At 45.8% G+C, this 26,048-nt stretch overlaps 1 protein-coding gene across 1 annotated transcript in view; it reads right to left on the bottom strand.

Annotated features, from left to right (window-relative positions):
- Positions 1-26,048, bottom strand: part of fbn2a (fibrillin 2a) — a 213,954-nt gene that overhangs the window by 140,904 nt on the left and 47,002 nt on the right. The window contains exon 7 of the mRNA XM_045693798.1: positions 2,342-2,467. Within this exon, the coding sequence (XP_045549754.1) occupies positions 2,342-2,467 (126 nt within the window). The remainder of the gene's footprint in view (positions 1-2,341; positions 2,468-26,048) is intronic.

The following is a 26,048-nucleotide window of genomic DNA, read 5'->3' as shown; positions in this document are numbered from 1 at the left end:
CCTGCCTTAAGCTCTCAAAGTTATAACTCACCCTAACTCTAGAGGTTCTTGAGGTCTATACAATCATAATCTTTACGAGCTAAAGTCATAATTGTAATGATGCATGTCCATAAATCACAGTTCTGCCGTTTGCTTCGGTTTAGACAAACGTTACAGATAGACCAGAGTTGATGAGATCATGTTGCTAACACCCACTTATCACCTACTTCTCACTACATCATCTTACTGTTTCATACCCAGTGTCTTCAGAAAGCTTTCACACCCCTTGACTTTTCCCACATTTTGTTGTATTACAGGCTGAATTTAAAATGGATTCAATTTTGATTTTTGGTCACTGCCCTACACAAAATACCCCATAATGTCAAAGTGGAATTATGTTTTTTGAATTTGTTTCTAATATATTACAAATGAAAAGCTGAGATGTCTTGAGTCAATAAGTATTCAACCCCTTTGTTATGGCAGGAGTAAAAATGTGCTTAACAAGTCACTTAATAGGTTGCATGGACTCACTCTGTGTGCAATAGAGTTTAACATAACAATTATCTGTAAGGTCACTCAGTCGAGCAGTGAATTTTAAACACAGATTTAACCACAAAGAACAGGGAGATTTTCCAATGCCCCACAAAGAACGGCACCTATTGGTAGACAGGTAAAAAAAAATCTGACTTTGAATATCCATTTGAGCATGGTGAAGTTATTAATTACACTTTGGATGATGTATCTATACACCCAGTCACTACAAAGATACAGGTGTCCTTCCTAACTCAGTTGACGGAGAGCAAGGAAACCACTCAGGGATTTCACCATGAGGCCAATGGTGACTTTAAAACAGTTAAGTTTAATGGCTGTGATAGGAGAAAACTGAGGATGGATCAACAACATTGTAGTTATTCCACAATACTAAGCTGTTTGCAACAAGGCACAAAAGTAATACAGCAAAACATTTGGCAAAGCAATTAACGTTTTGTACTGAATACAAAGTGTTATATTTGGGGCAAATCCAATCAACACATTACTGAGTACCACTCTTCATATTTTCAAGCATAGTGATGGCTGCATCATGTTATGGGTATGCTTGTAATCGTTAAGGACTTGGGAGTTTTTTAGGATAAAAAAGAAACGGAATGGAGCTAAGCACAGAAAAAAATCCTAGAGGAAAACCTGGTTCAGTCTACTTTCCACCAGACACTGGGAGATTAATTCATCTTTTAGCATGACAATAACCTAAAACCCAAGGCCAAATCTATACTGGAGTTGCTTACCATGAAGACAGTGAATGTTCCTGAGTGTCCGAGTTACAGTTTTGACTTAAATCTACTTGAAAATTTATGGCAAGACCTGAAAATGGTTGTCTAGCAATGATCAACAACCAATTTGACTGAGCTTGAAGAATTTGGAAAATGGGCAAATGTTGCACAATCCAGGTGTGGAAAGCTCTTAGAGAATTACCCAGAAAGACTCACATATGTAATCACTGCCAAAAGCGATTCTAACATGTATTGACTCAGGGGGTTGAAGACTTATCTAACCAAGATATATCATAAGGTGAATGCACCAATTTGTAAGTCGCTCTGGATAAGAGCGTCTGCTAAATGACGTAAATGTAAATGTAAAATATATTCGTGTTTTATTTTTCATATAATTTTTTCAAATGTTAGAATGTTTCTTCCACTTTGACACTATAGAGTATTTTGTGTAGATCGTTGACAAAAAAGGACAGTTCAATCCATTTTAATCCTAATTTGTAACACAACAAAATGTGGAAAAAGTCAAGGGGTGTGTCATGACTTCCGCCGAAGTTGGTCCCTCTCTTTGTTCGGGCGGCGTTCGGCGGTCGACGTCACCGACCTTCTAGCCACCGCCGATCCACTTTTCATTTTCCATTTGTTTTGTCTATGTCTTACACACCTGGTTTCACTCACCCAATTACCTGTTTATTATTTAACCCTCTGTTCCCCATGTCTGGTTGTGAGTGATTGTTTGTTGTATTGTGGTCCGTATTGTGGGCTTGGTAATTCTCTTGTATTTTGATGACTTTGAGTAAAGTTACTTTTATTTACTCATCTCTGCTGTCCTGCGCCTGACTCCTCTGCATCAGCTACACATAGATCCTTACAAGGTGTGAATACTTTCTGAAGGTTCAAGTAGTGGACTTCTGTTAATTCTTTAGGATGTTAAAGAAATACTCATTACAAAACCCAATAAAACGATACATTCTCTTACTTCAATATCCATTATTGTGTATCTTGAGCGGTTTAACGGTAAATCGGATAAAAAGGGAAATGAGAGAAAAAAGTATCATTAAGCCAAAATGTCCGCCACCATTTCCTGCGTTACTCACCCTCGCACTTCTGGGAGCCCTCTTTCTGCCTGTGGCCAGCTGGACACTTGCACTCGTACGAACCCACAGTGTTGATGCAATTTCCTCCCTGGCAGAGTCCCGGGATGGCCTGGCACTCGTCAACATCTGGGCAAATGAGAGTGGAGCACATAAACAACCACAACAGCGTTCAGGTCAACGCTGCACACTGTAAAATGTCATCGGTCTCCATAATTGGAAGCCTAATTGAATTCTAATTCGAAGGCCAGAGGAAAATGTTAATCGCATGAGTTTCATTCACAAACACTAATATTCACAACATTGAATTGCCCCCCCCCTAACTTCAGAACAGCCTCAACTCGTCAGGGCCAGCATTCCACAGGGATGCTGGCCAATGTTGACTCCAATGCTTCCCAGTTGTGTCAAGTCGGCTGGAGGTCCTTCAGTTGGTGGACCATTCTTTTTTTATTTTGTACTTTTTACCCCTTTTTCTCCCCAATTGGTAGTTACAGTCTTGTCCCATCGCTGCAACTCTCCTACGGACTCAAGAGCCATGCATCCTCCAAAACACAACTCTGCCAAGCCACACTGCTCGCTTAACCCAGAAGCACCAATGTGTCAGAGGAAACACCATCCAACTGGTGACCGAAGTCAGCTTGCAGGAACCCGGCACGCCACAACAAGTCGCTAGAGTGGGATAGAACAAGGAATTCCCCGCCGGCCAAACCCTCCCCTAACAACGCTGGGCCAATTGTGTGCCGCTTTATGGGTCTCCAGGTCGCGGCCGGCTGTGACACAGCCTGGGATTGAACCCGGGGCTGTAGTGACGCCTCAAGCACTGTGATGCAGTGCCTTAGACCGCTGTGATGCACTGTGATGCAGCGATGGAACGTTGACACAAACCGACTGGTAACTACTAGAGCAGGTGTTCAAAATGTTTTGTACACTCAGTGTATATCCACATGGTATAGTGGTATCTGTAGTAGCAACCTATCTCTAGTGGTATCTGTAGTAGTAACCTATCTCTAATGGTATAGTGGTATCTGTAGTAGCAACCTATCTCTAGTGGTATAGTGGTATCTGTAGTAGCAACCTATCTCTAGTGGTATCTGTAGTAGCAACCTATCTCTAGTGGTATCTGTAGTAGCAACCTATCTCTAGTGGTATCTGTAGTAGCAACCTATCTCTAGTGGTATAGTGGTATCTGTAGTAGCAACCTATCTCTAGTGGTATAGTGGTATCTGTAGTAGCAACATATCTCTAGTGGTATCTGTAGTAGTAACCTATCTCTAGTGGTATAGTGGTATCTGTAGTAGTAACCTATCTCTAGTGGTATAGTGGTATCTGTAGTAGTAACCTATCTCTAATGGTATAGTGGTATCTGTAGTAGCAACCTATCTCTAATGGTATAGTGGTATCTGTAGTAGCAACCTATCTCTAGTGGTATAGTGGTATCTGTAGTAGCAACCTATCTCTAGTGGTATAGTGGTATCTGTAGTAGCAACCTATCTCTAATGGTATAGTGGTATCTGTAGTAGCAACCTATCTCTAGTGGTATAGTGGTATCTGTAGTAGTAACCTATCTCTAGTGGTATCTGTAGTAGCAACCTATCTCTAGTGGTATCTGTAGTAGCAACCTATCTCTAGTGGTATAGTGGTATCTGTAGTAGCAACCTATCTCTAGTGGTATGTGGTATCTGTAGTAGCAACCTATCTCTAGTGGTATAGTGGTATCTGTAGTAGCAACCTATCTCTAGTGGTATAGTGGTATCTGTAGTAGCAACCTATCTCTAGTGGTATCTGTAGTAGTAACCTATCTCTAGTGGTATAGTGGTATCTGTAGCAGTAACCTATCTCTAGTGGTATAGTGGTATCTGTAGTAGTAACCTATCTCTAATGGTATAGTGGTATCTGTAGTAGCAACCTATCTCTAATGGTATAGTGGTATCTGTAGTAGCAACCTATCTCTAGTGGTATAGTGGTATCTGTAGTAGCAACCTATCTCTAGTGGTATAGTGGTATCTGTAGTAGCAACCTATCTCTAATGGTATAGTGGTATCTGTAGTAGCAACCTATCTTTAGTGGTATAGTGGTATCTGTAGTAGTAACCTATCTCTAGTGGTATCTGTAGTAGCAACCTATCTCTAGTGGTATCTGTAGTAGCAACCTATCTCTAGTGGTATAGTGGTATCAGTAGTAGCAACCTATCTCTAGTGGTATAGTGGTATCTGTAGTAGCAACCTATCTCTAGTGGTATCTGTAGTAGCAACCTATCTCTAGTGGTATAGTGGTATCTGTAGTAGCAACCTATCTCTAGTGGTATAGTGGTATCTGTAGTAGCAACCTATCTCTAGTGGTATCTGTAGTAGCAACCTATCTCTAGTGGTATAGTGGTATCTGTAGTAGTAACCTGTCTCTAGTGGTATCTGTAGTAGCAACCTATCTCTAGTGGTGTCTGTAGTAGCAACCTATCTCTAATGGTATCTGTAGTAGCAACCTATCTCTAATGGTATCTGTAGTAGCAACCTATCTCTAGTGGTATAGTGGTATCTGTAGTAGCAACCTATCTCTAGTGGTATAGTGGTATCTGTAGTAGCAACCTATCTCTAGTGGTATCTGTAGTAGCAACCTAGCTCTAGTGGTATAGTGGTATCTGTAGTAGCAACCTATCTCTAGTGGTATAGTGGTATCTGTAGTAGTAACCTATCTCTAATGGTATCTGTAGTAGCAACCTATCTCTAGTGGTATAGTGGTATCTGTAGTAGCAACCTATCTCTAGTGGTATCTGTAGTAGCAACCTATCTCTAGTGGTATAGTGGTATCTGTAGTAGCAACCTATCTCTAGTGGTATAGTGGTATCTGTAGTAGCAACCTATCTCTAGTGGTATCTGTAGTAGCAACCTATCTCTAGTGGTATAGTGGTATCTGTAGTAGCAACCTATCTCTAGTGGTATAGTGGTATCTGTAGTAGCAACCTATCTCTAGTGGTATCTGTAGTAGTAACCTATCTCTAGTGGTATAGTGGTATCTGTAGCAGTAACCTATCTCTAGTGGTATAGTGGTATCTGTAGTAGTAACCTATCTCTAATGGTATAGTGGTATCTGTAGTAGCAACCTATCTCTAATGGTATAGTGGTATCTGTAGTAGCAACCTATCTTTAGTGGTATAGTGGTATCTGTAGTAGCAACCTATCTTTAGTGGTATAGTGGTATCTGTAGTAGTAACCTATCTCTAGTGGTATCTGTAGTAGCAACCTATCTCTAGTGGTATCTGTAGTAGCAACCTATCTCTAGTGGTATAGTGGTATCTGTAGTAGCAACCTATCTCTAGTGGTATAGTGGTATCTGTAGTAGCAACCTATCTCTAGTGGTATCTGTAGTAGCAACCTATCTCTAGTGGTATAGTGGTATCTGTAGTAGCAACCTATCTCTAGTGGTATAGTGGTATCTGTAGTAGCAACCTATCTCTAGTGGTATCTGTAGTAGTAACCTATCTCTAGTGGTATAGTGGTATCTGTAGCAGTAACCTATCTCTAGTGGTATAGTGGTATCTGTAGTAGTAACCTATCTCTAATGGTATAGTGGTATCTGTAGTAGCAACCTATCTCTAATGGTATAGTGGTATCTGTAGTAGCAACCTATCTCTAGTGGTATAGTGGTATCTGTAGTAGCAACCTATCTCTAGTGGTATAGTGGTATCTGTAGTAGCAACCTATCTCTAATGGTATAGTGGTATCTGTAGTAGCAACCTATCTTTAGTGGTATAGTGGTATCTGTAGTAGTAACCTATCTCTAGTGGTATCTGTAGTAGCAACCTATCTCTAGTGGTATCTGTAGTAGCAACCTATCTCTAGTGGTATAGTGGTATCAGTAGTAGCAACCTATCTCTAGTGGTATAGTGGTATCTGTAGTAGCAACCTATCTCTAGTGGTATCTGTAGTAGCAACCTATCTCTAGTGGTATAGTGGTATCTGTAGTAGCAACCTATCTCTAGTGGTATAGTGGTATCTGTAGTAGCAACCTATCTCTAGTGGTATCTGTAGTAGCAACCTATCTCTAGTGGTATAGTGGTATCTGTAGTAGTAACCTGTCTCTAGTGGTATCTGTAGTAGCAACCTATCTCTAGTGGTGTCTGTAGTAGCAACCTATCTCTAATGGTATCTGTAGTAGCAACCTATCTCTAATGGTATCTGTAGTAGCAACCTATCTCTAGTGGTATAGTGGTATCTGTAGTAGCAACCTATCTCTAGTGGTATAGTGGTATCTGTAGTAGCAACCTATCTCTAGTGGTATCTGTAGTAGCAACCTAGCTCTAGTGGTATAGTGGTATCTGTAGTAGCAACCTATCTCTAGTGGTATAGTGGTATCTGTAGTAGTAACCTATCTCTAATGGTATCTGTAGTAGCAACCTATCTCTAGTGGTATAGTGGTATCTGTAGTAGCAACCTATCTCTAGTGGTATCTGTAGTAGCAACCTATCTCTAGTGGTATAGTGGTATCTGTAGTAGCAACCTATCTCTAGTGGTATAGTGGTATCTGTAGTAGCAACCTATCTCTAGTGGTATCTGTAGTAGCAACCTATCTCTAGTGGTATAGTGGTATCTGTAGTAGCAACCTATCTCTAGTGGTATAGTGGTATCTGTAGTAGCAACCTATCTCTAGTGGTATCTGTAGTAGTAACCTATCTCTAGTGGTATAGTGGTATCTGTAGCAGTAACCTATCTCTAGTGGTATAGTGGTATCTGTAGTAGTAACCTATCTCTAATGGTATAGTGGTATCTGTAGTAGCAACCTATCTCTAATGGTATAGTGGTATCTGTAGTAGCAACCTATCTCTAGTGGTATAGTGGTATCTGTAGTAGCAACCTATCTCTAGTGGTATAGTGGAAACTGTAGTAGCAACCTATCTCTAATGGTATAGTGGTATCTGTAGTAGCAACCTATCTTTAGTGGTATAGTGGTATCTGTAGTAGTAACCTATCTCTAGTGGTATCTGTAGTAGCAACCTATCTCTAGTGGTATCTGTAGTAGCAACCTATCTCTAGTGGTATAGTGGTATCTGTAGCAGTAACCTATCTCTAGTGGTATAGTGGTATCTGTAGTAGTAACCTATCTCTAATGGTATAGTGGTATCTGTAGTAGCAACCTATCTCTAATGGTATAGTGGTATCTGTAGTAGCAACCTATCTCTAGTGGTATAGTGGTATCTGTAGTAGCAACCTATCTCTAGTGGTATAGTGGAAACTGTAGTAGCAACCTATCTCTAATGGTATAGTGGTATCTGTAGTAGCAACCTATCTTTAGTGGTATAGTGGTATCTGTAGTAGTAACCTATCTCTAGTGGTATCTGTAGTAGCAACCTATCTCTAGTGGTATATGTAGTAGCAACCTATCTCTAGTGGTATAGTGGTATCTGTAGTAGCAACCTATCTCTAGTGGTATAGTGGTATCTGTAGTAGCAACCTATCTCTAGTGGTATCTGTAGTAGCAACCTATCTCTAGTGGTATAGTGGTATCTGTAGTAGCAACCTATCTCTAGTGGTATAGTGGTATCTGTAGTAGCAACCTATCTCTAGTGGTATCTGTAGTAGCAACCTATCTCTAGTGGTATAGTGTTATCTGTAGGAGTAACCTGTCTCTAGTGGTATCTGTAGTAGCAACCTATCTCTAGTGGTATCTGTAGTAGCAACCTATCTCTAATGGTATCTGTAGTAGCAACCTATCTCTAATGGTATCTGTAGTAGCAACCTATCTCTAGTGGTATAGTGGTATCTGTAGTAGCAACCTATCTCTAGTGGTATAGTGGTATCTGTAGTAGTAACCTATCTCTAATGGTATCTGTAGTAGCAACCTATCTCTAGTGGTATAGTGGTATCTGTTGTAGCAACCTATCTCTAGTGGTATAGTGGTATCTGTAGTAGCAACCTATCTCTAGTGGTATAGTGGTATCTGTAGTAGTAACCTATCTCTAATGGTATCTGTAATAGCAACCTATCTCTAGTGGTATAGTGGTAGCTGTAGTAGCAACCTATCTCTAGTGGTATCTGTAGTAGCAACCTATCTCTAGTGGTATCTGTAGTAGCAACCTATCTCTAATGGTATCTGTAATAGCAACCTATCTCTAATGGTATAGTGGTATCTGTAGTAGTAACCTATCTCTAGTGGTATCTGTAGTAGCAACCTATCTCTAGTGGTATAGTAGTATCTGTAGTAGCAACCTGTCTCTAGTGGTATCTGTAGTAGCAACCTAGCTCTAGTGGTATCTGTAGTAGCAACCTATCTCTAATGGTATCTGTAGTAGCAACCTATCTCTAATGGTATCTGTAGTAGCAACCTATCTCTAGTGGTATAGTGGTATCTGTAGTAGCAACCTATCTCTAGTGGTATAGTGGTATCTGTAGTAGCAACCTATCTCTAGTGGTATAGTGGTATCTGTAGTAGCAACCTATCTCTAGTGGTATAGTGGTATCTGTAGTAGCAACCTATCTCTAGTGGTATAGTGGTATCTGTAGTAGTAACCTATCTCTAATGGTATCTGTAGTAGCAACCTATCTCTAGTGGTATAGTGGTATCTGTAGTAGCAACCTATCTCTAGTGGTATATTGGTATCTGTAGTAGTAACCTATCTCTAATGGTATCTGTAATAGCAACCTATCTCTAGTGGTATAGTGGTATCTGTAGTAGCAATCTATCTCTAGTGGTATCTGTAGTAGCAACCTATCTCTAGTGGTATCTGTAGTAGCAACCTATCTCTAATGGTATCTGTAATAGCAACCTATCTCTAATGGTATAGTGGTATCTGTAGTAGTAACCTATCTCTAGTGGTATAGTGGTATCTGTAGTAGTAACCTATCTGTAGTGGTATCTGTAGTAGCAACCTATCTCTAGTGGTATACTGGTATCTGTAATAGCAACCTATCTCTAGTGGTATAGTGGTATCTGTAGTAGCAACCTATCTCTAATGGTATAGTGGTATCTGTAGTAGCAACCTATCTCTAGTGGTATCTGTAGTAGCAACCTATCTCTAGTGGTATAGTGGTATCTGTAATAGCAACCTATCTCTAGTAGTATCTGTAGTAGCAACCTATCTCTGGTGGTATAGTGGTATCTGTAATAGCAACCTATCTCTAGTGGTATAGTGGTATCTGTAGTAGCAACCTATCTCTAGTGGTATCTGTAGTAGCAACCTATCTCTAGTGGTATAGTGGTATCTGTAATAGCAACCTATCTCTAGTAGTATCTGTAGTAGCAACCTATCTCTGGTGGTATAGTGGTATCTGTAGTAGCAAACTATCTCTAGTAGTATCTGTAGTAGCAACCTATCTCAGTGGCATAGTTGTATCTGTAGTAGCAACCTATCTCTAGTGGTATAGTGGTATCTGTAGTAGTAACCTATCTCTAGTGGTATAGTGGTATCTGTAGTAGCAACCTATCTCTAGTGGTATCTGTAATAGCAACCTATCTCTAGTGATATAGTGGTATATGTAATAGCAACCTATCTCTAATGGTATAGTGGTATCTGTATTAGCAACCTATCTCAGTGGTATAGTTGTATCTGTAATAGCAACCTATCTCTAGTGATATAGTGGTATCTGTAGTAGCAACCTATCTCTAGTGGTATAGCGGTATCTGTAGTAGCAACCTATCTCTAATGGTATCTGTAATAGCAACCTATCTCTAATGGTATAGTGGTATCTGTAGTAGCAACCTATCTCTAGTGATATAGTGGTATCTGTAGTAGCAACCTATCTCTAATGGTATCTGTAGTAGTAACCTATCTCTAGTGGTATCTGTAGTAGCAACCTATCTCTAATGGTATAGTGGTATCTGTAGTAGCAACCTATCTCTAGTGGTATAGTGGTATCTGTAGTAGTAACCTATCTCTAATGGTATAGTGGTATCTGTAGTAGCAACCTATCTCTAGTGGTATAGTGGTATCTGTAGTAGCAACCTATCTCTAATGGTATAGTGGTCTCTGTAGTAGCAACCTATCTCTAGTGGTATAGTGGTATCTGTAGTAGCAACCTATCTCTAGTGGTATCTGTAGTAGCAACCTATCTCTAGTGGTATAGTGGTATCTGTAGTAGTAACCTATCTCTAGTGGTATCTGTAGTAGCAACCTATCTCTAGTGGTATCTGTAGTAGCAACCTATCTCTAATGGTATCTGTAGTAGCAACATATCTCTAATGGTATCTGTAGTAGCAACCTATCTCTAGTGGTATAGTGGTATCTGTAGTAGCAACCTATCTCTAGTGGTATAGTGGTATCTGTAGTAGCAACCTATCTCTAGTGGTATCTGTAGTAGCAACCTATCTCTAGTGGTATCTGTAATAGCAACCTATCTCTAGTGGTATAGTGGTATCTGTAGTAGCAACCTATCTCTAGTGGTATCTGTAGTAGCAACCTATCTCTAGTGGTATCTGTAGTAGCAACCTATCTCTAGTGGTATATTGGTATCTGTAGTAGTAACCTATCTCTAATGGTATCTGTAATAGCAACCTATCTCTAGTGGTATAGTGGTATCTGTAGTAGCAACCTATCTCTAGTGGTATCTGTAGTAGCAACCTATCTCTAGTGGTATCTGTAGTAGCAACCTATCGCTAATGGTATCTGTAATAGCAACCTATCTCTAATGGTATAGTGGTATCTGTAGTAGTAACCTATCTCTAGTGGTATAGTGGTATCTGTAGTAGTAACCTATCTCTAGTGGTATCTGTAGTAGCAACCTATCTCTAGTGGTATCTGTAGTAGCAACCTATCTCTAGTGGTATCTGTAGTAGTAACCTATCTCTAGTGGTATAGTGGTATCTGTAATAGCAACCTATCTCTAGTGGTATAGTGGTATCTGTAGTAGCAACCTATCTCTAGTGGTATCTGTAGTAGCAACCTATCTCTAATGGTATAGTGGTATCTGTAGTAGCAACCTATCTCTAGTGGTATCTGTAGTAGCAACCTATCTCTGGTGGTATAGTGGTATCTGTAGTAGCAACCTATCTCTAGTAGTATCTGTAGTAGCAACCTATCTCAGTGGTATAGTGGTATCTGTAGTAGCAACCTATCTCTAGTGGTATAGTGGTATCTGTAGTAGTAACCTATCTCTAGTGGTATAGTGGTATCTGTAGTAGCAACCCATCTCTAGTGGTATCAGTAATAGCAACCTATCTCTAATGGTATAGTGGTATCTGTAATAGCAACCTATCTCAGTGGTATAGTGGTATCTGTAATAGCAACCTATCTCTAATGGTATAGTGGTATCTGTAGTAGTAACCTATCTCTAGTGGTATCTGTAGTAGCAACCTATCTCTAATGGTATAGTGGTATCTGTAGTAGCAACCTATCTCTAGTGGTATCTGTAGTAGTAACCTATCTCTAGTGGTATCTGTAGTAGCAACCTATCTCTAGTGGTATCTGTAATAGCAACCTATCTCTAGTTGTATCTGTAGTATCAACCTCTCTCTAATGGTATCTGTAGTAGTAACCTATCTCTAGTGGTATCTGTAGTAGCAACCTATCTCTAGTGGTATCTGTAGTAGTAACCTATCTCTAGTAGTATCTGTAATAGCAACCTATCTCTAGTGGTATAGTGGTATCTGTAGTAGCAACCTATCTCTAATGGTATAGTGGTATCTGTAGTAGCAACCTATCTCTAATGGTATCTGTAGTAGTAACCTATCTCTAGTGATATAGTGGTATCTGTAATAGCAACCTATCTCTAGTGATATAGTGGTATCTGTAGTAGTAACCTATCTCTAGTGGTATCTGTAGTAGCAACCTATCTCTAATGGTATCTGTAATAGCAACCTATCTCTAGTGATATAGTGGTATCTGTAATAGCAACCTATCTCTAGTGGTATAGTGGTATCTGTAATAGCAACCTATCTCTAGTGATATAGTGGTATCTGTAGTAGTAACCTATCTCTAGTGGTATCTGTAGTAGCAACCTATCTCTAGTGATATAGTGGTATCTGTAGTAGCAACCTATCTCTAATGGTATCTGTAGTAGTAACCTATCTCTAGTGGTATCTGTAGTAGCAACCTATCTCTAATGGTATAGTGGTATCTGTAGTAGCAACCTATCTCTAGTGGTATAGTGGTATCTGTAGTAGTAACCTATCTCTAATGGTATAGTGGTATCTGTAGTAGCAACCTATCTCTAGTGGTATAGTGGTATCTGTAGTAGCAACCTATCTCTAATGGTATAGTGGTATCTGTAGTAGCAACCTATCTCTAGTGGTATAGTGGTATCTGTAGTAGCAACCTATCTCTAGTGGTATCTGTAGTAGCAACCTATCTCTAGTGGTATAGTGGTATCTGTAGTAGTAACCTATCTCTAGTGGTATCTGTAGTAGCAACCTATCTCTAGTGGTATCTGTAGTAGCAACCTATCTCTAATGGTATCTGTAGTAGCAACATATCTCTAATGGTATCTGTAGTAGCAACCTATCTCTAGTGGTATAGTGGTATCTGTAGTAGCAACCTATCTCTAGTGGTATAGTGGTATCTGTAGTAGCAACCTATCTCTAGTGGTATCTGTAGTAGCAACCTATCTCTAGTGGTATCTGTAATAGCAACCTATCTCTAGTGGTATAGTGGTATCTGTAGTAGCAACCTATCTCTAGTGGTATCTGTAGTAGCAACCTATCTCTAGTGGTATCTGTAGTAGCAACCTATCTCTAGTGGTATATTGGTATCTGTAGTAGTAACCTATCTCTAATGGTATCTGTAATAGCAACCTATCTCTAGTGGTATAGTGGTATCTGTAGTAGCAACCTATCTCTAGTGGTATCTGTAGTAGCAACCTATCTCTAGTGGTATCTGTAGTAGCAACCTATCGCTAATGGTATCTGTAATAGCAACCTATCTCTAATGGTATAGTGGTATCTGTAGTAGTAACCTATCTCTAGTGGTATAGTGGTATCTGTAGTAGTAACCTATCTCTAGTGGTATCTGTAGTAGCAACCTATCTCTAGTGGTATCTGTAGTAGCAACCTATCTCTAGTGGTATCTGTAGTAGTAACCTATCTCTAGTGGTATAGTGGTATCTGTAATAGCAACCTATCTCTAGTGGTATAGTGGTATCTGTAGTAGCAACCTATCTCTAGTGGTATCTGTAGTAGCAACCTATCTCTAATGGTATAGTGGTATCTGTAGTAGCAACCTATCTCTAGTGGTATCTGTAGTAGCAACCTATCTCTGGTGGTATAGTGGTATCTGTAGTAGCAACCTATCTCTAGTAGTATCTGTAGTAGCAACCTATCTCAGTGGTATAGTGGTATCTGTAGTAGCAACCTATCTCTAGTGGTATAGTGGTATCTGTAGTAGTAACCTATCTCTAGTGGTATAGTGGTATCTGTAGTAGCAACCTATCTCTAGTGGTATCAGTAATAGCAACCTATCTCTAGTGATATAGTGGTATCTGTAATAGCAACCTATCTCTAATGGTATAGTGGTATCTGTAATAGCAACCTATCTCAGTGGTATAGTGGTATCTGTAATAGCAACCTATCTCTAATGGTATAGTGGTATCTGTAGTAGCAACCTATCTCTAGTGATATAGTGGTATCTGTAGTAGCAACCTATCTCTAATGGTATCTGTAGTAGTAACCTATCTCTAGTGGTATCTGTAGTAGCAACCTATCTCTAATGGTATAGTGGTATCTGTAGTAGCAACCTATCTCTAGTGGTATCTGTAGTAGTAACCTATCTCTAGTGGTATCTGTAGTAGCAACCTATCTCTAGTGGTATCTGTAATAGCAACCTATCTCTAGTTGTATCTGTAGTATCAACCTCTCTCTAATGGTATCTGTAGTAGTAACCTATCTCTAGTGGTATCTGTAGTAGCAACCTATCTCTAGTGGTATCTGTAGTAGTAACCTATCTCTAGTAGTATCTGTAATAGCAACCTATCTCTAGTGGTATAGTGGTATCTGTAGTAGCAACCTATCTCTAATGGTATAGTGGTATCTGTAGTAGCAACCTATCTCTAATGGTATCTGTAGTAGTAACCTATCTCTAGTGATATAGTGGTATCTGTAATAGCAACCTATCTCTAGTGATATAGTGGTATCTGTAGTAGTAACCTATCTCTAGTGGTATCTGTAGTAGCAACCTATCTCTAATGGTATCTGTAATAGCAACCTATCTCTAGTGATATAGTGGTATCTGTAATAGCAACCTATCTCTAGTGGTATAGTGGTATCTGTAATAGCAACCTATCTCTAGTGATATAGTGGTATCTGTAGTAGTAACCTATCTCTAGTGGTATCTGTAGTAGCAACCTATCTCTAGTGATATAGTGGTATCTGTAGTAGCAAACTATCTCTAGTGGTATAGTGGTATCTGTAGTAGTAACCTATCTCTAGTGGTATCTGTAGTAGCAACCTATCTCTAGTGATATAGTGGTATCTGTAGTAGCAACCTATCTCTAGTGTTATAGTGGTATCTGTAGTAGCAACCTATCTCTAATGGTATCTGTAGTAGCAACCTATCTCTAGTGGTATCTGTAGTAGCAACCTATCTCTAGTGATATAGTGGTATCTGTAATAGCAACCTATCGTGATTTGATAATGCAACCTATACATTACAGAATAAAGTTTCACATTCTCATGCGAGACAGGAGTCAGGATTTTGGGTTTCGGTGGGATTGGGACTGGATAGGAAAATAGCCTAGGCTCTAGGACAGGAGGGGACTGGATAGGAAAATAGCCTAGGCTCTAGGACAGGAGGAGATAGAATTTTCCCTCATGCCTCTCTGAATTGTTAACAGACTGGTACGTAGATCTATCAAATGTGACTGTCTAAAGAGTCACAATGACAGTTCAAAGAAGCACACGTTCTTTCATAGGCTACACTGTAGGGGTTTCCTGTCGGCTTTGTTAACTGCATCCAGGTCGCGTGTGCAGTCCGGCAGCATCAATTATGCGTGTGCTTTGAATCCATGCTGATTTTGTGTGAAGTAAATACGCTAGCCTAAAGACTTTTGCTAATCTGATGGTGTTCATGTTGTGTATTTTTGTGGAATTGCATTGGTGAAATTATTTAGTGTGAAATGTTTTACAATTTCCCGGGTCTCTATTTTTTGGGGGGGGAAATGAGAAGAGTGTTCCCGTGACAATCCCAGGATCCCAGTTACCCATGTTAATCCATACACATTACTAATCTCTGGTAGATCCCAGTTACCCATGTTAATCCATACACAGTACTAATCTCTGGTAGATCCCAGTTACCCATGTTAATCCATACACAGTACTAATCTCTGGTAGATCCCAGTTACCCATGTTAATCCATACACAGTACTAATCTCTGGTAGATCCCAGTTACCCATGTTAATCCATACACAGTACTAATCTCTGGTAGATCCCAGTTACCCATGTTAATCCATACACAGTACTAATCTCTGGTAGATCCCAGTTACCCATGTTAATCCATACACAGTACTAATCTCTGGTAGATCCCAGTTACACATGTTAATCCATACACAGTACTAATCTCTGGTAGAACAGTCGGATAACCCGAAGAATTATAATTATTATTATAACTGTTGAAACGGTTGACTATCAGATGGGTTTGGTTAGTTTAGATCTTTCATTGCATTTACAATACACTCAAACCAAAATGGCTGCTTTAGCTTCGGTATATCATAACATGCACGTCTCTAGGCTCAGTTAGATGATGAATGAGCACTCCTCTCTCGCTCTCTCTCTCGTCTCTCTCTCTCTCTCGTCTCTCTCTCTCTCTCTCTCTCTCTCTCTCTCTCGTCTCTCTCTCTCTCTCTCTCTCTCTCTCTCGTCTCTCTCTCTCTCTCTCTCTCTCTCTCTCTCTCTCTCTCTATCTCTCTGTCTCTCTCGTCTCTCTCTCTCTCTCTCTCTCTCTCTCTCTCGTCTCTCTATCTCTATCTCTCTCGTCTCTCTCTCTCTCTCTCTCTCTCTCTCGTCTCTCTCTCATCTCTCTCTCTCTCTCTCTCTCTCTCTCTCGTCTCTCTCTCATATCAGTCAGGTTGAGACTACCACATGCACATATTAGGACATACTTGGTTTTGATGTTTCAGTCAGGTTGAGACTACCACAGACCTGTGATGGTCCCCATAAACTCCTTGGCAGGGATTTCAAACATGGAGAGAATGGCTCCATACTGCAGTGATTTAACCCACGCTTGTCTCAGTCTGGAGCATGGCAGCCCTGTCTTCCCCATCACCCCACACTGGTGTCAGTACGCCATCTGGAATGGCTTGGCCTAATGTCTACCACATTGGTGGTGGGGTGACGAGGTGTTAATAAACAACACACTAATGCTTTTTTTTGGTTTGTGGCTTTATTCTTTACTAACATCTGCACAGCACAGTTATATTTGCTGTATTTGTGTACGATAGGTAAATGTAGATCAAGTAAATGTAGATATATTACATGTAGATATAGGTACATGTGGATATAGGTACATGTAGATCAAGTAAATGTAGATATATTACATGTAGATCAGATGTAGATATAGGCACATGTAGATCAGATGTAGATATAGGTACATGTATATCAGATGTAGATATAGGTACATGTAGATATAGGTACATGTGGATCAGGTACATGTGGATATAGGTACATGTAGATATAGGTACATGTAGATCAGGTACATGTGGATATAGGTACATGTAGATATAGGTACATGTAGATATAGGTACATGTAGATATAGGTACATGTAGATCAGGTACATGTGGATATAGGTACATGTAGATATAGGTACATGTAGATATAGGTACATGTAGATATAGGTACATGTAGATCAGGTACATGTAGATATAGGTACATGTAGATATAGGTACATGTAGATCAGGTACATGTAGATATAGGTACATGTAGATCAGGTACATGTAGATATAGGTACATGTAGATATAGGTACATGTAGACATAGGTACATGTAGATATAGGTACATGTAGATCAAGTACATGTGGATATAGGTACATGTAGATATAGGTACATGTAGATCAGGTACATGTAGATCAGATGTAGATATAGGTACATGTAGATATAGGTACATGTAGATCAGGTACATGTGGATATAGGTACATGTAGATATAGGTACATGTAGATCAGGTACATGTAGATGCAGGTGTTCAAGTATTTAAATTCATCACCCCACAAGCTTATCTCAGTCGTCAACTTTACATTAACCAGAATATTTGCAGATCACATAGAACAGGTCAGGTCAGGAGTGTCTCGCTCTCTGTCCCCCCCCCCTCCTCCCACGCTGCTGGTGCCATGTGAAGTCAGGAGTCTCTCTCTGTTCCCCCCCTCCTCCCACGCTGCTGGTGCCATGTGAAGTCAGGAGTCTCTCTCTGTTCCCCCCCTCCTCCCACGCTGCTGGTGCCATATGAAGTCAGGAGTGTCGCTCTGTTCCCCCCTCTCCCACGCTGCTGGTGCCATGTGAAGTCAGGAGTCTCTCTCCGTCCCCCCTCCCCCCTCCTCCCACGCTGCTGGTGCCATGTGAAGTCAGGAGTCTCTCTCTGTCCCCCCTCCTCCCACGCTGCTGGTGCCATGTGAAGTCAGGAGTCTCTCTCTGTTCCCCCCCTCCTCCCACGCTGCTGGTGCCATGTGAAGTCAGGAGTCTCTCTCTGTCCCCCCCCTCCTCCCACCCTGCTGGTGCCATGTGAAGTCAGGAGTCTCTCTCTGTCCCCCCCTCCTCCCACGCTGCTGGTGCCATGTGAAGTCAGGAGTCTCTCTCTGTTCACCCCCCTCCTCCCACACTGCTGGTGCCATGTGAAGTCAGGAGTCTCTCTCTGTACCCCCCCTTCTCCCACGCTGCTGGTGCCATGTGAAGTCAGGAGTCTCTCTCTGTTCCCCCCCTACTCCCACGCTGCTGGTGCCATGTTAAGTCATGAGTCTCTCTCTGTTCCCCATCCTCCCAAGCTGCTGGTGCCATGTGAAGTCAGGAGTGTCACTCTGTTCCCCCCTCTCCCACGCTGCTGGTGCCATGTGAAGTCAGGAGTCTCTCTCTTCTCCCCCCTATCTCCCACGCTGCTGGTGCCATGTGAAGTCAGGAGTCTCTCTCTGTTCCCTCTACTCCCACGCTGCTGGTGCCATGTGAAGTCAGGAGTCTCTCTCTGTTCCCCTCTCCTCCCACGCTGCTGGTGCCATGTGAAGTCAGGAGTCTCTCTCTGTTCCCCCCCTCTTCCCACGCTGCTGGTGCCATGTGAAGTCAGGAGTCTCTCTCTGTCCCCCCCTCCTCCAACGCTGCTGGTGCCATGTGTAGTCAGTAGTCTATCTCTGTTCCCCCTCTCCTCCCACGCTGCTGGTGCCATGTAGAGTCAGGAGTCTCTCTCTGTCCCCCCCTCCTCCCACGCTGCTGGTGCCATGTGAAGTCAGGAGTCTCTCTCTGTCCCCCCCTCCTCCCATGCTGTTGGTGCCATGTGAAGTCAGGAGTCTCTCTCTGTCCCCCTCTCCTCCCACGCTGCTGGTGCCATGTGAAGTCAGGAGTCTCTCTCTGTTCCCCCCCTCCACCCACGCTGCTGGTGCCATGTGAAGTCCGGAGTCTCTCTCTGTTCCCCCACCTCCCACGCTGCTGGTGCCATGTGAAGTCAGAGTCTCTCTGTTCCCCCCCACCCCGCTGCTGTCTGTACTCCCACGCTGCTGGTGCCATAGTCATGAGTCTCTCTCTGTTCCCCCTCCTCCCAAGCTGCTGGTGCCATGTGAAGTCAGGAGTGTCACTCTGTTCCCCCCTCTCCCACGCTGCTGGTGCCATGTGAAGTCAGGAGTCTCTCTCTTCTCCCCCCCACCTCCCACGCTGCTGGTGCCATGTGAAGTCAGGAGTCTCTCTCTGTTTCCCCCTCCTCCCATGCTGCTGGTGCCATGTGAAGTCAGGAGTCTCTCTCTGTTCCCCTCTCCTCCCACGCTGCTGGTGCCATGTGAAGTCAGGAGTCTCTCTCTGTCCCCCCCCTCTTCCCACGCTGCTGGTGCCATGTGAAGTCAGGAGTCTCTCTCTGTCCCCCCCCTCCTCCAATGCTGCTGGTGCCATGTGAAGTCAGGAGTCTCTCTCTGTTCCCCCCCTCCTCCCACGCTGCTGGTGCCATGTGAAGTCAGGAGTCTCTCTCCGTCCCCCCCTCCTCCCACGCTGCTGGTGCCATGTGAAGTCAGGAGTCTCTCTCTGTCCCCCCTCCTCCCATGCTGCTGGTGCCATGTGAAGTCAGGAGTCTCTCTCTGTCCCCCCTCCTCCCACGCTGCTGGTGCCATGTGAAGTCAGGAGTCTCTCTCTGTCCCCCCCTCCTCCCACGCTGCTGGTGCCATGTGAAGTCAGGAGTCTCTCTCTGTTCCCCCCTCCTCCCACGCTGCTGGTGCCATGTGAAGTCAGGAGTCTCTCTCTGTTCCCCCCTCCTCCCACGCTGCTGGTGCCATGTGAAGTCAGGAGTCTCTCTCTGTTCCCCCCTCCTCCCACGCTGCTGGTGCCATGTGAAGTCAGGAGTCTCTCTCTGTCCCCCCTCCTCCCACGCTGCTGGTGCCATGTGAAGTCAGGAGTCTCTCTCTGTCCCCCCCCTTCCCCACGCTGCTGGTGCCATGTGAAGTCAGGAGTCTCTCTCTGTTCCCCCCACCCACGCTGCTGGTGCCATGTGAAGTCCGGAGTCTCTCTCTGTTCCCCCACCTCCCACGCTGCTGGTGCCATGTGAAGTCATGAGTCTCTCTCTGTTCCCCCTCCTCCCACGCTGCTGGTGCCATGTGAAGTCAGGAGTGTCACTCTGTTCCCCCTCTCCCACGCTGCTGGTGCCATGTGAAGTCAGGAGTCTCTCTCTTCTCCCCCCCCTCCTCCCACGCTGCTGGTGCCATGTGAAGTCAGGAGTCTCTCTCTGTTTCCCCTCCTCCCATGCTGCTGGTGCCATGTGAAGTCAGGAGTCTCTCTCTGTTCCCCTCTCCTCCCACGCTGCTGGTGCCATGTGAAGTCAGGAGTCTCTCTCTGTCCCCCCCCCCCCTCTTCCCACGCTGCTGGTGCCATGTGAAGTCAGGAGTCTCTCTCTGTCCCCCCCCTCCTCCAATGCTGCTGGTGCCATGTGAAGTCAGGAGTCTCTCTCTGTTCCCCCCTCCTCCCACGCTGCTGGTGCCATGTGAAGTCAGGAGTCTCTCTCCGTCCCCCCCCTCCTCCCACGCTGCTGGTGCCATGTGAAGTCAGGAGTCTCTCTCTGTCCCCCCTCCTCCCATGCTGCTGGTGCCATGTGAAGTCAGGAGTCTCTCTCTGTCCCCCCTCCTCCCACGCTGCTGGTGCCATGTGAAGTCAGGAGTCTCTCTCTGTCCCCCCCCTCCTCCCACGCTGCTGGTGCCATGTGAAGTCAGGAGTCTCTCTCTGTTCCCCCCCTCCACCCACGCTGCTGGTGCCATGTGAAGTCAGGAGTCTCTCTCTGTTCCCCCACCTCCCACGCTGCTGGTGCCATGTGAAGTCAGGAGTCTCTCTCTGTTCCCCCCCTCCTTCCACGCTGCTGGTGCCATGTGAAGTCAGGAGTCTCTCTCTGTCCCCCCGTCCTCCCACGCTGCTGGTGCCATGTGAAGTCAGGAGTGTCTCTCTGTCCCCCCTCCTCCCATGCTGCTGGTGCCATGTGAAGTCAGGAGTCTCTCTCTGTCCCCCCCTCCTCCCACGCTGCTGGTGCCATGTGAAGTCAGGAGTCTCTCTCTGTCCCCCCTCCTCCCACGCTGCTGGTGCCATGTGAAGTCAGGAGTCTCTCTCTGTTCCCCCCCTCCACCCACGCTGCGGGTGCCATGTGAAGTCATGAGTCTCTCTCTGTTCCCCCCTACTCCCACGCTGCTGGTGCCATGTGAAGTCAGGAGTGTCACTCTGTCCCCCCTCCTCCCACGCTGCTGGTGCCATGTGAAGTCAGGAGTCTCTCTCTGTCCCCCTCTCCTCCCACGCTGCTGGTGCCATGTGAAGTCAGGAGTCTCTCTCTGTTCCCCCCTCCACCCACGCTGCTGGTGCCATGTGAAGTCAGGAGTCTCTCTCTGTTCCCCCCCCTACCCACGCTGCTGGTGCCATGTGAAGTCATGAGTGTCTCTCTGTCCCCCCTCCTCCCACGCTGCTGGTGCCATGTGAAGTCAGGAGTGTCTCTCTGTTCCCCCCTCCTCCCACGCTGCTGGTGCCATGTGAAGTCAGGAGTCTCTCTCTGTCCCCCCACCTCCCACGCTGCTGGTGCCATGTGAAGTCAGGAGTCTCTCTCTGTTCCCCCCTCCTTCCACGCTGCTGGTGCCATGTGAAGTCAGGAGTCTCTCTCTGTTCCCCCGTCCTCCCACGCTGCTGGTGCCATGTGAAGTCAGGAGTCTCTCTCTGTCCCCCCCCTCCTCCCATGCTGCTGGTGCCATGTGAAGTCAGGAGTCTCTCTCTGTCCCCCCCTCCTCCCACGCTGCTGGTGCCATGTGAAGTCAGGAGTCTCTCTCTGTCCCCCCCTCCTCCCACGCTGCTGGTGCCATGTGAAGTCAGGAGTCTCTCTCTGTCCCCCCCTCCACCCACGCTGCGGGTGCCATGTGAAGTCATGAGTCTCTCTCTGTTCCCCCTACTCCCACGCTGCTGGTGCCATGTGAAGTCAGGAGTGTCACTCTGTCCCCCCTCCTCCCACGCTGCTGGTGCCATGTGAAGTCAGGAGTCTCTCTCTGTCCCCCCTCCTCCCACGCTGCTGGTGCCATGTGAAGTCAGGAGTCTCTCTCTGTTCACCCCCTCCACCCACGCTGCTGGTGCCATGTGAAGTCCGGAGTCTCTCTCTGTTCCCCCACCTCCCACGCTGCTGGTGCCATGTGAAGTCATGAGTCTCTCTCTGTTCCCCCTCCTCCCACGCTGCTGGTGCCATGTGAAGTCAGGAGTGTCACTCTGTTCCCCCTCCTCCCACGCTGCTGGTGCCATGTGAAGTCAGGAGTCTCTCTCTGTTCCCCCCACCTCCCACGCTGCTGGTGCCATGTGAAGTCAGGAGTCTCTCTGTTCCCTCCTCCCATGCTGCTGGTGCCATGTGAAGTCAGGAGTCTCTCTCTGTTCCCCTCCTCCCACGCTGCTGGTGCCATGTGAAGTCAGGAGTCTCTCTCTGTTCCCCCCTCCTCCCACGCTGCTGGTGCCATGTGAAGTCAGGAGTCTCTCTCTGTCCCCCCTCCTCCAACGCTGCTGGTGCCATGTGAAGTCAGGAGTCTCTCTCTGTCCCCCCCCCTCCTCCCACGCTGCTGGTGCCATGTGAAGTCAGGAGTCTCTCTCTGTTCCCCCCCTCCTCCCACGCTGCTGGTGCCATGTGAAGTCAGGAGTCTCTCTCTGTCCCCCCCTCCTCCCACGCTGCTGGTGCCATGTGAAGTCAGGAGTCTCTCTCTGTCCCCCCCTCCTCCCACGCTGCTGGTGCCATGTGAAGTCAGGAGTCTCTCTCTGTCCCCCCTCCTCCCACGCTGCTGGTGCCATGTGAAGTCAGGAGTCTCTCTCTGTCCCCCCTCCTCCCACGCTGCTGGTGCCATGTGAAGTCAGGAGTCTCTCTCTGTCCCCCCTACCTCCCACGCTGCTGGTGCCATGTGAAGTCAGGAGTCTCTCTCTGTTCCCCCCTCCTCCCACGCTGCTGGTGCCATGTGAAGTCAGGAGTCTCTCTCTGTTCCCCCCTCCTCCCACGCTGCTGGTGCCATGTGAAGTCAGGAGTCTCTCTCTGTCCCCCCCTCCTCCCATGCTGCTGGTGCCATGTGAAGTCAGGAGTCTCTCTCTGTCCCCCCTCCTCCCACGCTGCTGGTGCCATGTGAAGTCAGGAGTGTCTCTCTGTCCCCCCCTCCTCCCATGCTGCTGGTGCCATGTGAAGTCAGGAGTCTCTCTCTGTCCCCCCTTCCTCCCACGCTGCTGGTGCCATGTGAAGTCAGGAGTCTCTCTCTGTCCCCCCCCTCCTCCCACGCTGCTGGTGCCATGTGAAGTCAGGAGTCTCTCTCTGTTCCCCTCTCCTCCCACGCTGCTGGTGCCATGTGAAGTCAGGAGACTCTCTCTGTCCCCCCTCCCCCACGCTGCTGGTGCCATGTGAAGTCAGGAGTCTCTCTCTGTCCCCCCTCCTCCAACGCTGCTGGTGCCATGTGAAGTCAGGAGTCTCTCTCTGTCCCCCCCTCCTCCCACGCTGCTGGTGCCATGTGAAGTCAGGAGTCTCTCTCTGTCCCCCCCTCCTCCCACGCTGCTGGTGCCATGTGAAGTCAGGAGTCTCTCTCTGTCCCCCCCTCCTCCCATGCTGCTGGTGCCATGTGAAGTCAGGAGTCTCTCTCTGTCCCCCCCTCCTCCCACGCTGCTGGTGCCATGTGAAGTCAGGAGTCTCTCTCTGTTCCCCCTCCTCCCACGCTGCTGGTGCCATGTGAAGTCAGGAGTCTCTCTCTGTTCCCCCTCCTCCCACGCTGCTGGTGCCATGTGAAGTCAGGAGTCTCTCTCTGTTCCCCCCTCCTCCCACGCTGCTGGTGCCATGTGAAGTCAGGAGTCTCTCTCTGTCCCCCCTTCCTCCCACGCTGCTGGTGCCATGTGAAGTCAGGAGTGTCTCTCTGTCCCCCCTCCTCCCATGCTGCTGGTGCCATGTGAAGTCAGGAGTCTCTCTCTGTCCCCCTCCTCCCACGCTGCTGGTGCCATGTGAAGTCAGGAGTCTCTCTCTGTTCCCCCCTCCTCCCACGCTTCTGGTGCCATGTGAAGTCAGGAGTCTCTCTCTGTTCCCCCCCTCCTCCCACGCTGCTGGTGCCATGTGAAGTCAGGAGTCTCTCTCTGTCCCCCCTTCCTCCCACGCTGCTGGTGCCATGTGAAGTCAGGAGTGTCTCTCTGTCCCCCCCTCCTCCCATGCTGCTGGTGCCATGTGAAGTCAGGAGTCTCTCTCTGTCCCCCTCCTCCCACGCTGCTGGTGCCATGTGAAGTCAGGAGTCTCTCTCTGTTCCCCCCCTCCTCCCACGCTGCTGGTGCCATGTGAAGTCAGGAGTCTCTCTCTGTCCCCCCCCTCCTCCCACGCTGCTGGTGCCATGTGAAGTCAGGAGTCTCTCTCTGTCCCACCTTCCTCCCACGCTGCTGGTGCCATGTGAAGTCAGGAGTGTCTCTCGCTCTCATTCTTAGATGGGCCTTTCTCCGTCTTTACATACAGTGCCTTTGGAAAGACCCCTTCGCATTTTCCACATTTTGTTACGCTACAGCATTATTCTAAAATATATATTTTTTTCATCCTCAGCAATCTACACACAATACCCCATGATGACAAAGCGAAAAACAGGTTTTTAGAAATGTTTGTACATTAAAAAATTTAATTTAAACAGAAATACCTTATTTACATAAGTATTCAGACCCTTTGCTATGAGACTCGAAATTGAGCTCAGATGCATCCTGTTTCCATTGATCATCCTTGAGATGTTTCTACTCCGAGAGAGGATATTGCCGAGGCACAGATCTGGGGAAGTGTACCAACACATTTCTGCAGCATTGAAGGTCCCCAAGAACACAGTGGCCTCCACCATTCTTAAATGGAAGAAGTTTGGAACCACCAGACTCTTCCTAGAGCTGGCCGACTGGCCGAACTGAGCAATCGGGGAAGAAGGGCCTTGGTCAGGGAGGTGACCAAGAACCCGATGGTCACTCTGACAGAGCTCTAGAGTTCCTCCGTGGAAATGGGATAACCTTCCAGAAGGACAACCATCTCTGCATCCCTCCACCAACCAGGCCTTTTAATGGTAGACTGGCCAGATGGAAGCCACTCCTCAGTAAAAGGCACATGACAGCCCGCTTGGAGTTGCCAAAAAGCATGTAAAGGACTCTGACTATGAGAAACAAGATTCTCTGGTCTGATGAAACCAAGATTGAACTCTTTGACCTGAATGCCAAGCGTCATGTCTGGAGGAAACAATGCACCATCCCTACGGTGAAGCATGGTGGTGGCAGAATATGCTGTGGGGATGTTTTTCAGCGGCCGGGACTGGGAGACTAGTCAGGATCAAGTCAAAGATGAATGGAGCAAAGTACAGAGAAATCCATGATAAAAAACCTGCTACAGAGCGCTCAGGACCTCAGACTGGGCTGAAGGTTCACCTTCTAACAGGACAACGACCCTAAGCACACAGCCAAGTGGCTTCAGGACAAGTCTCTGAATGTCCTTGAGTGGCCCAGCCAGAGCCCAGACTTAAACCTGATCGAACATTGCTGGAGAGACCTGAAAATAGCTGTGCAGCAACACTCCCCATCCAACCTGACAGAGCTTGAGAGGATCTGCTGAGAAGAATGAGAGAAACTCCCCAAATACAGGTGTACAAAGCTTGTAGCGTCATACCCAAGAAGACTCAAGGCTGAAATCGCTGCCAAAGGTGCTTCAACTGTCACTACCGTCGTATGAATAATTGGGGCTCTCTATGGTCAGGGCATGACATCAACAAAGTACTGAGTAAAGGGTCTGAATACTTATGTAAATTTAATATTTCAGTTTTTAATTTTTTATCAATTAGCAAAAAAATTCTAAAAACCTGTTTTTGCTTTGTCAATATGGGGTATTGTGTGTAGATTGATGAATAAGGCTGTAACCTATCAAAAAAGTCAAGAGGTCTGAATACTTTCCGAAGGCACTGTAGATTCACATCTCGCTCTATCCCCCCACCCCCTCTCTCTCTCTCCCTCTCTCTCTCTCATTCTGACCTCACATCACTGCTCGACGGGGGCTTTACAGGCGCCTCCTTGTTGCCGTGGCAGTGGGCGGACGGTCACCATGGCACTTGGCGGGGTGCGAGGGCTTTAGAGGAGATTTAACACCTAGCTGTTCATTCA

This window comes from Salmo salar, chromosome ssa01 (genome assembly GCF_905237065.1).
Source record: "Salmo salar chromosome ssa01, Ssal_v3.1, whole genome shotgun sequence".
NCBI classification, from domain to species: Eukaryota; Metazoa; Chordata; class Actinopteri; order Salmoniformes; family Salmonidae; genus Salmo; species Salmo salar.
This window is presented reverse-complemented; position numbering and strand designations above follow the sequence as displayed.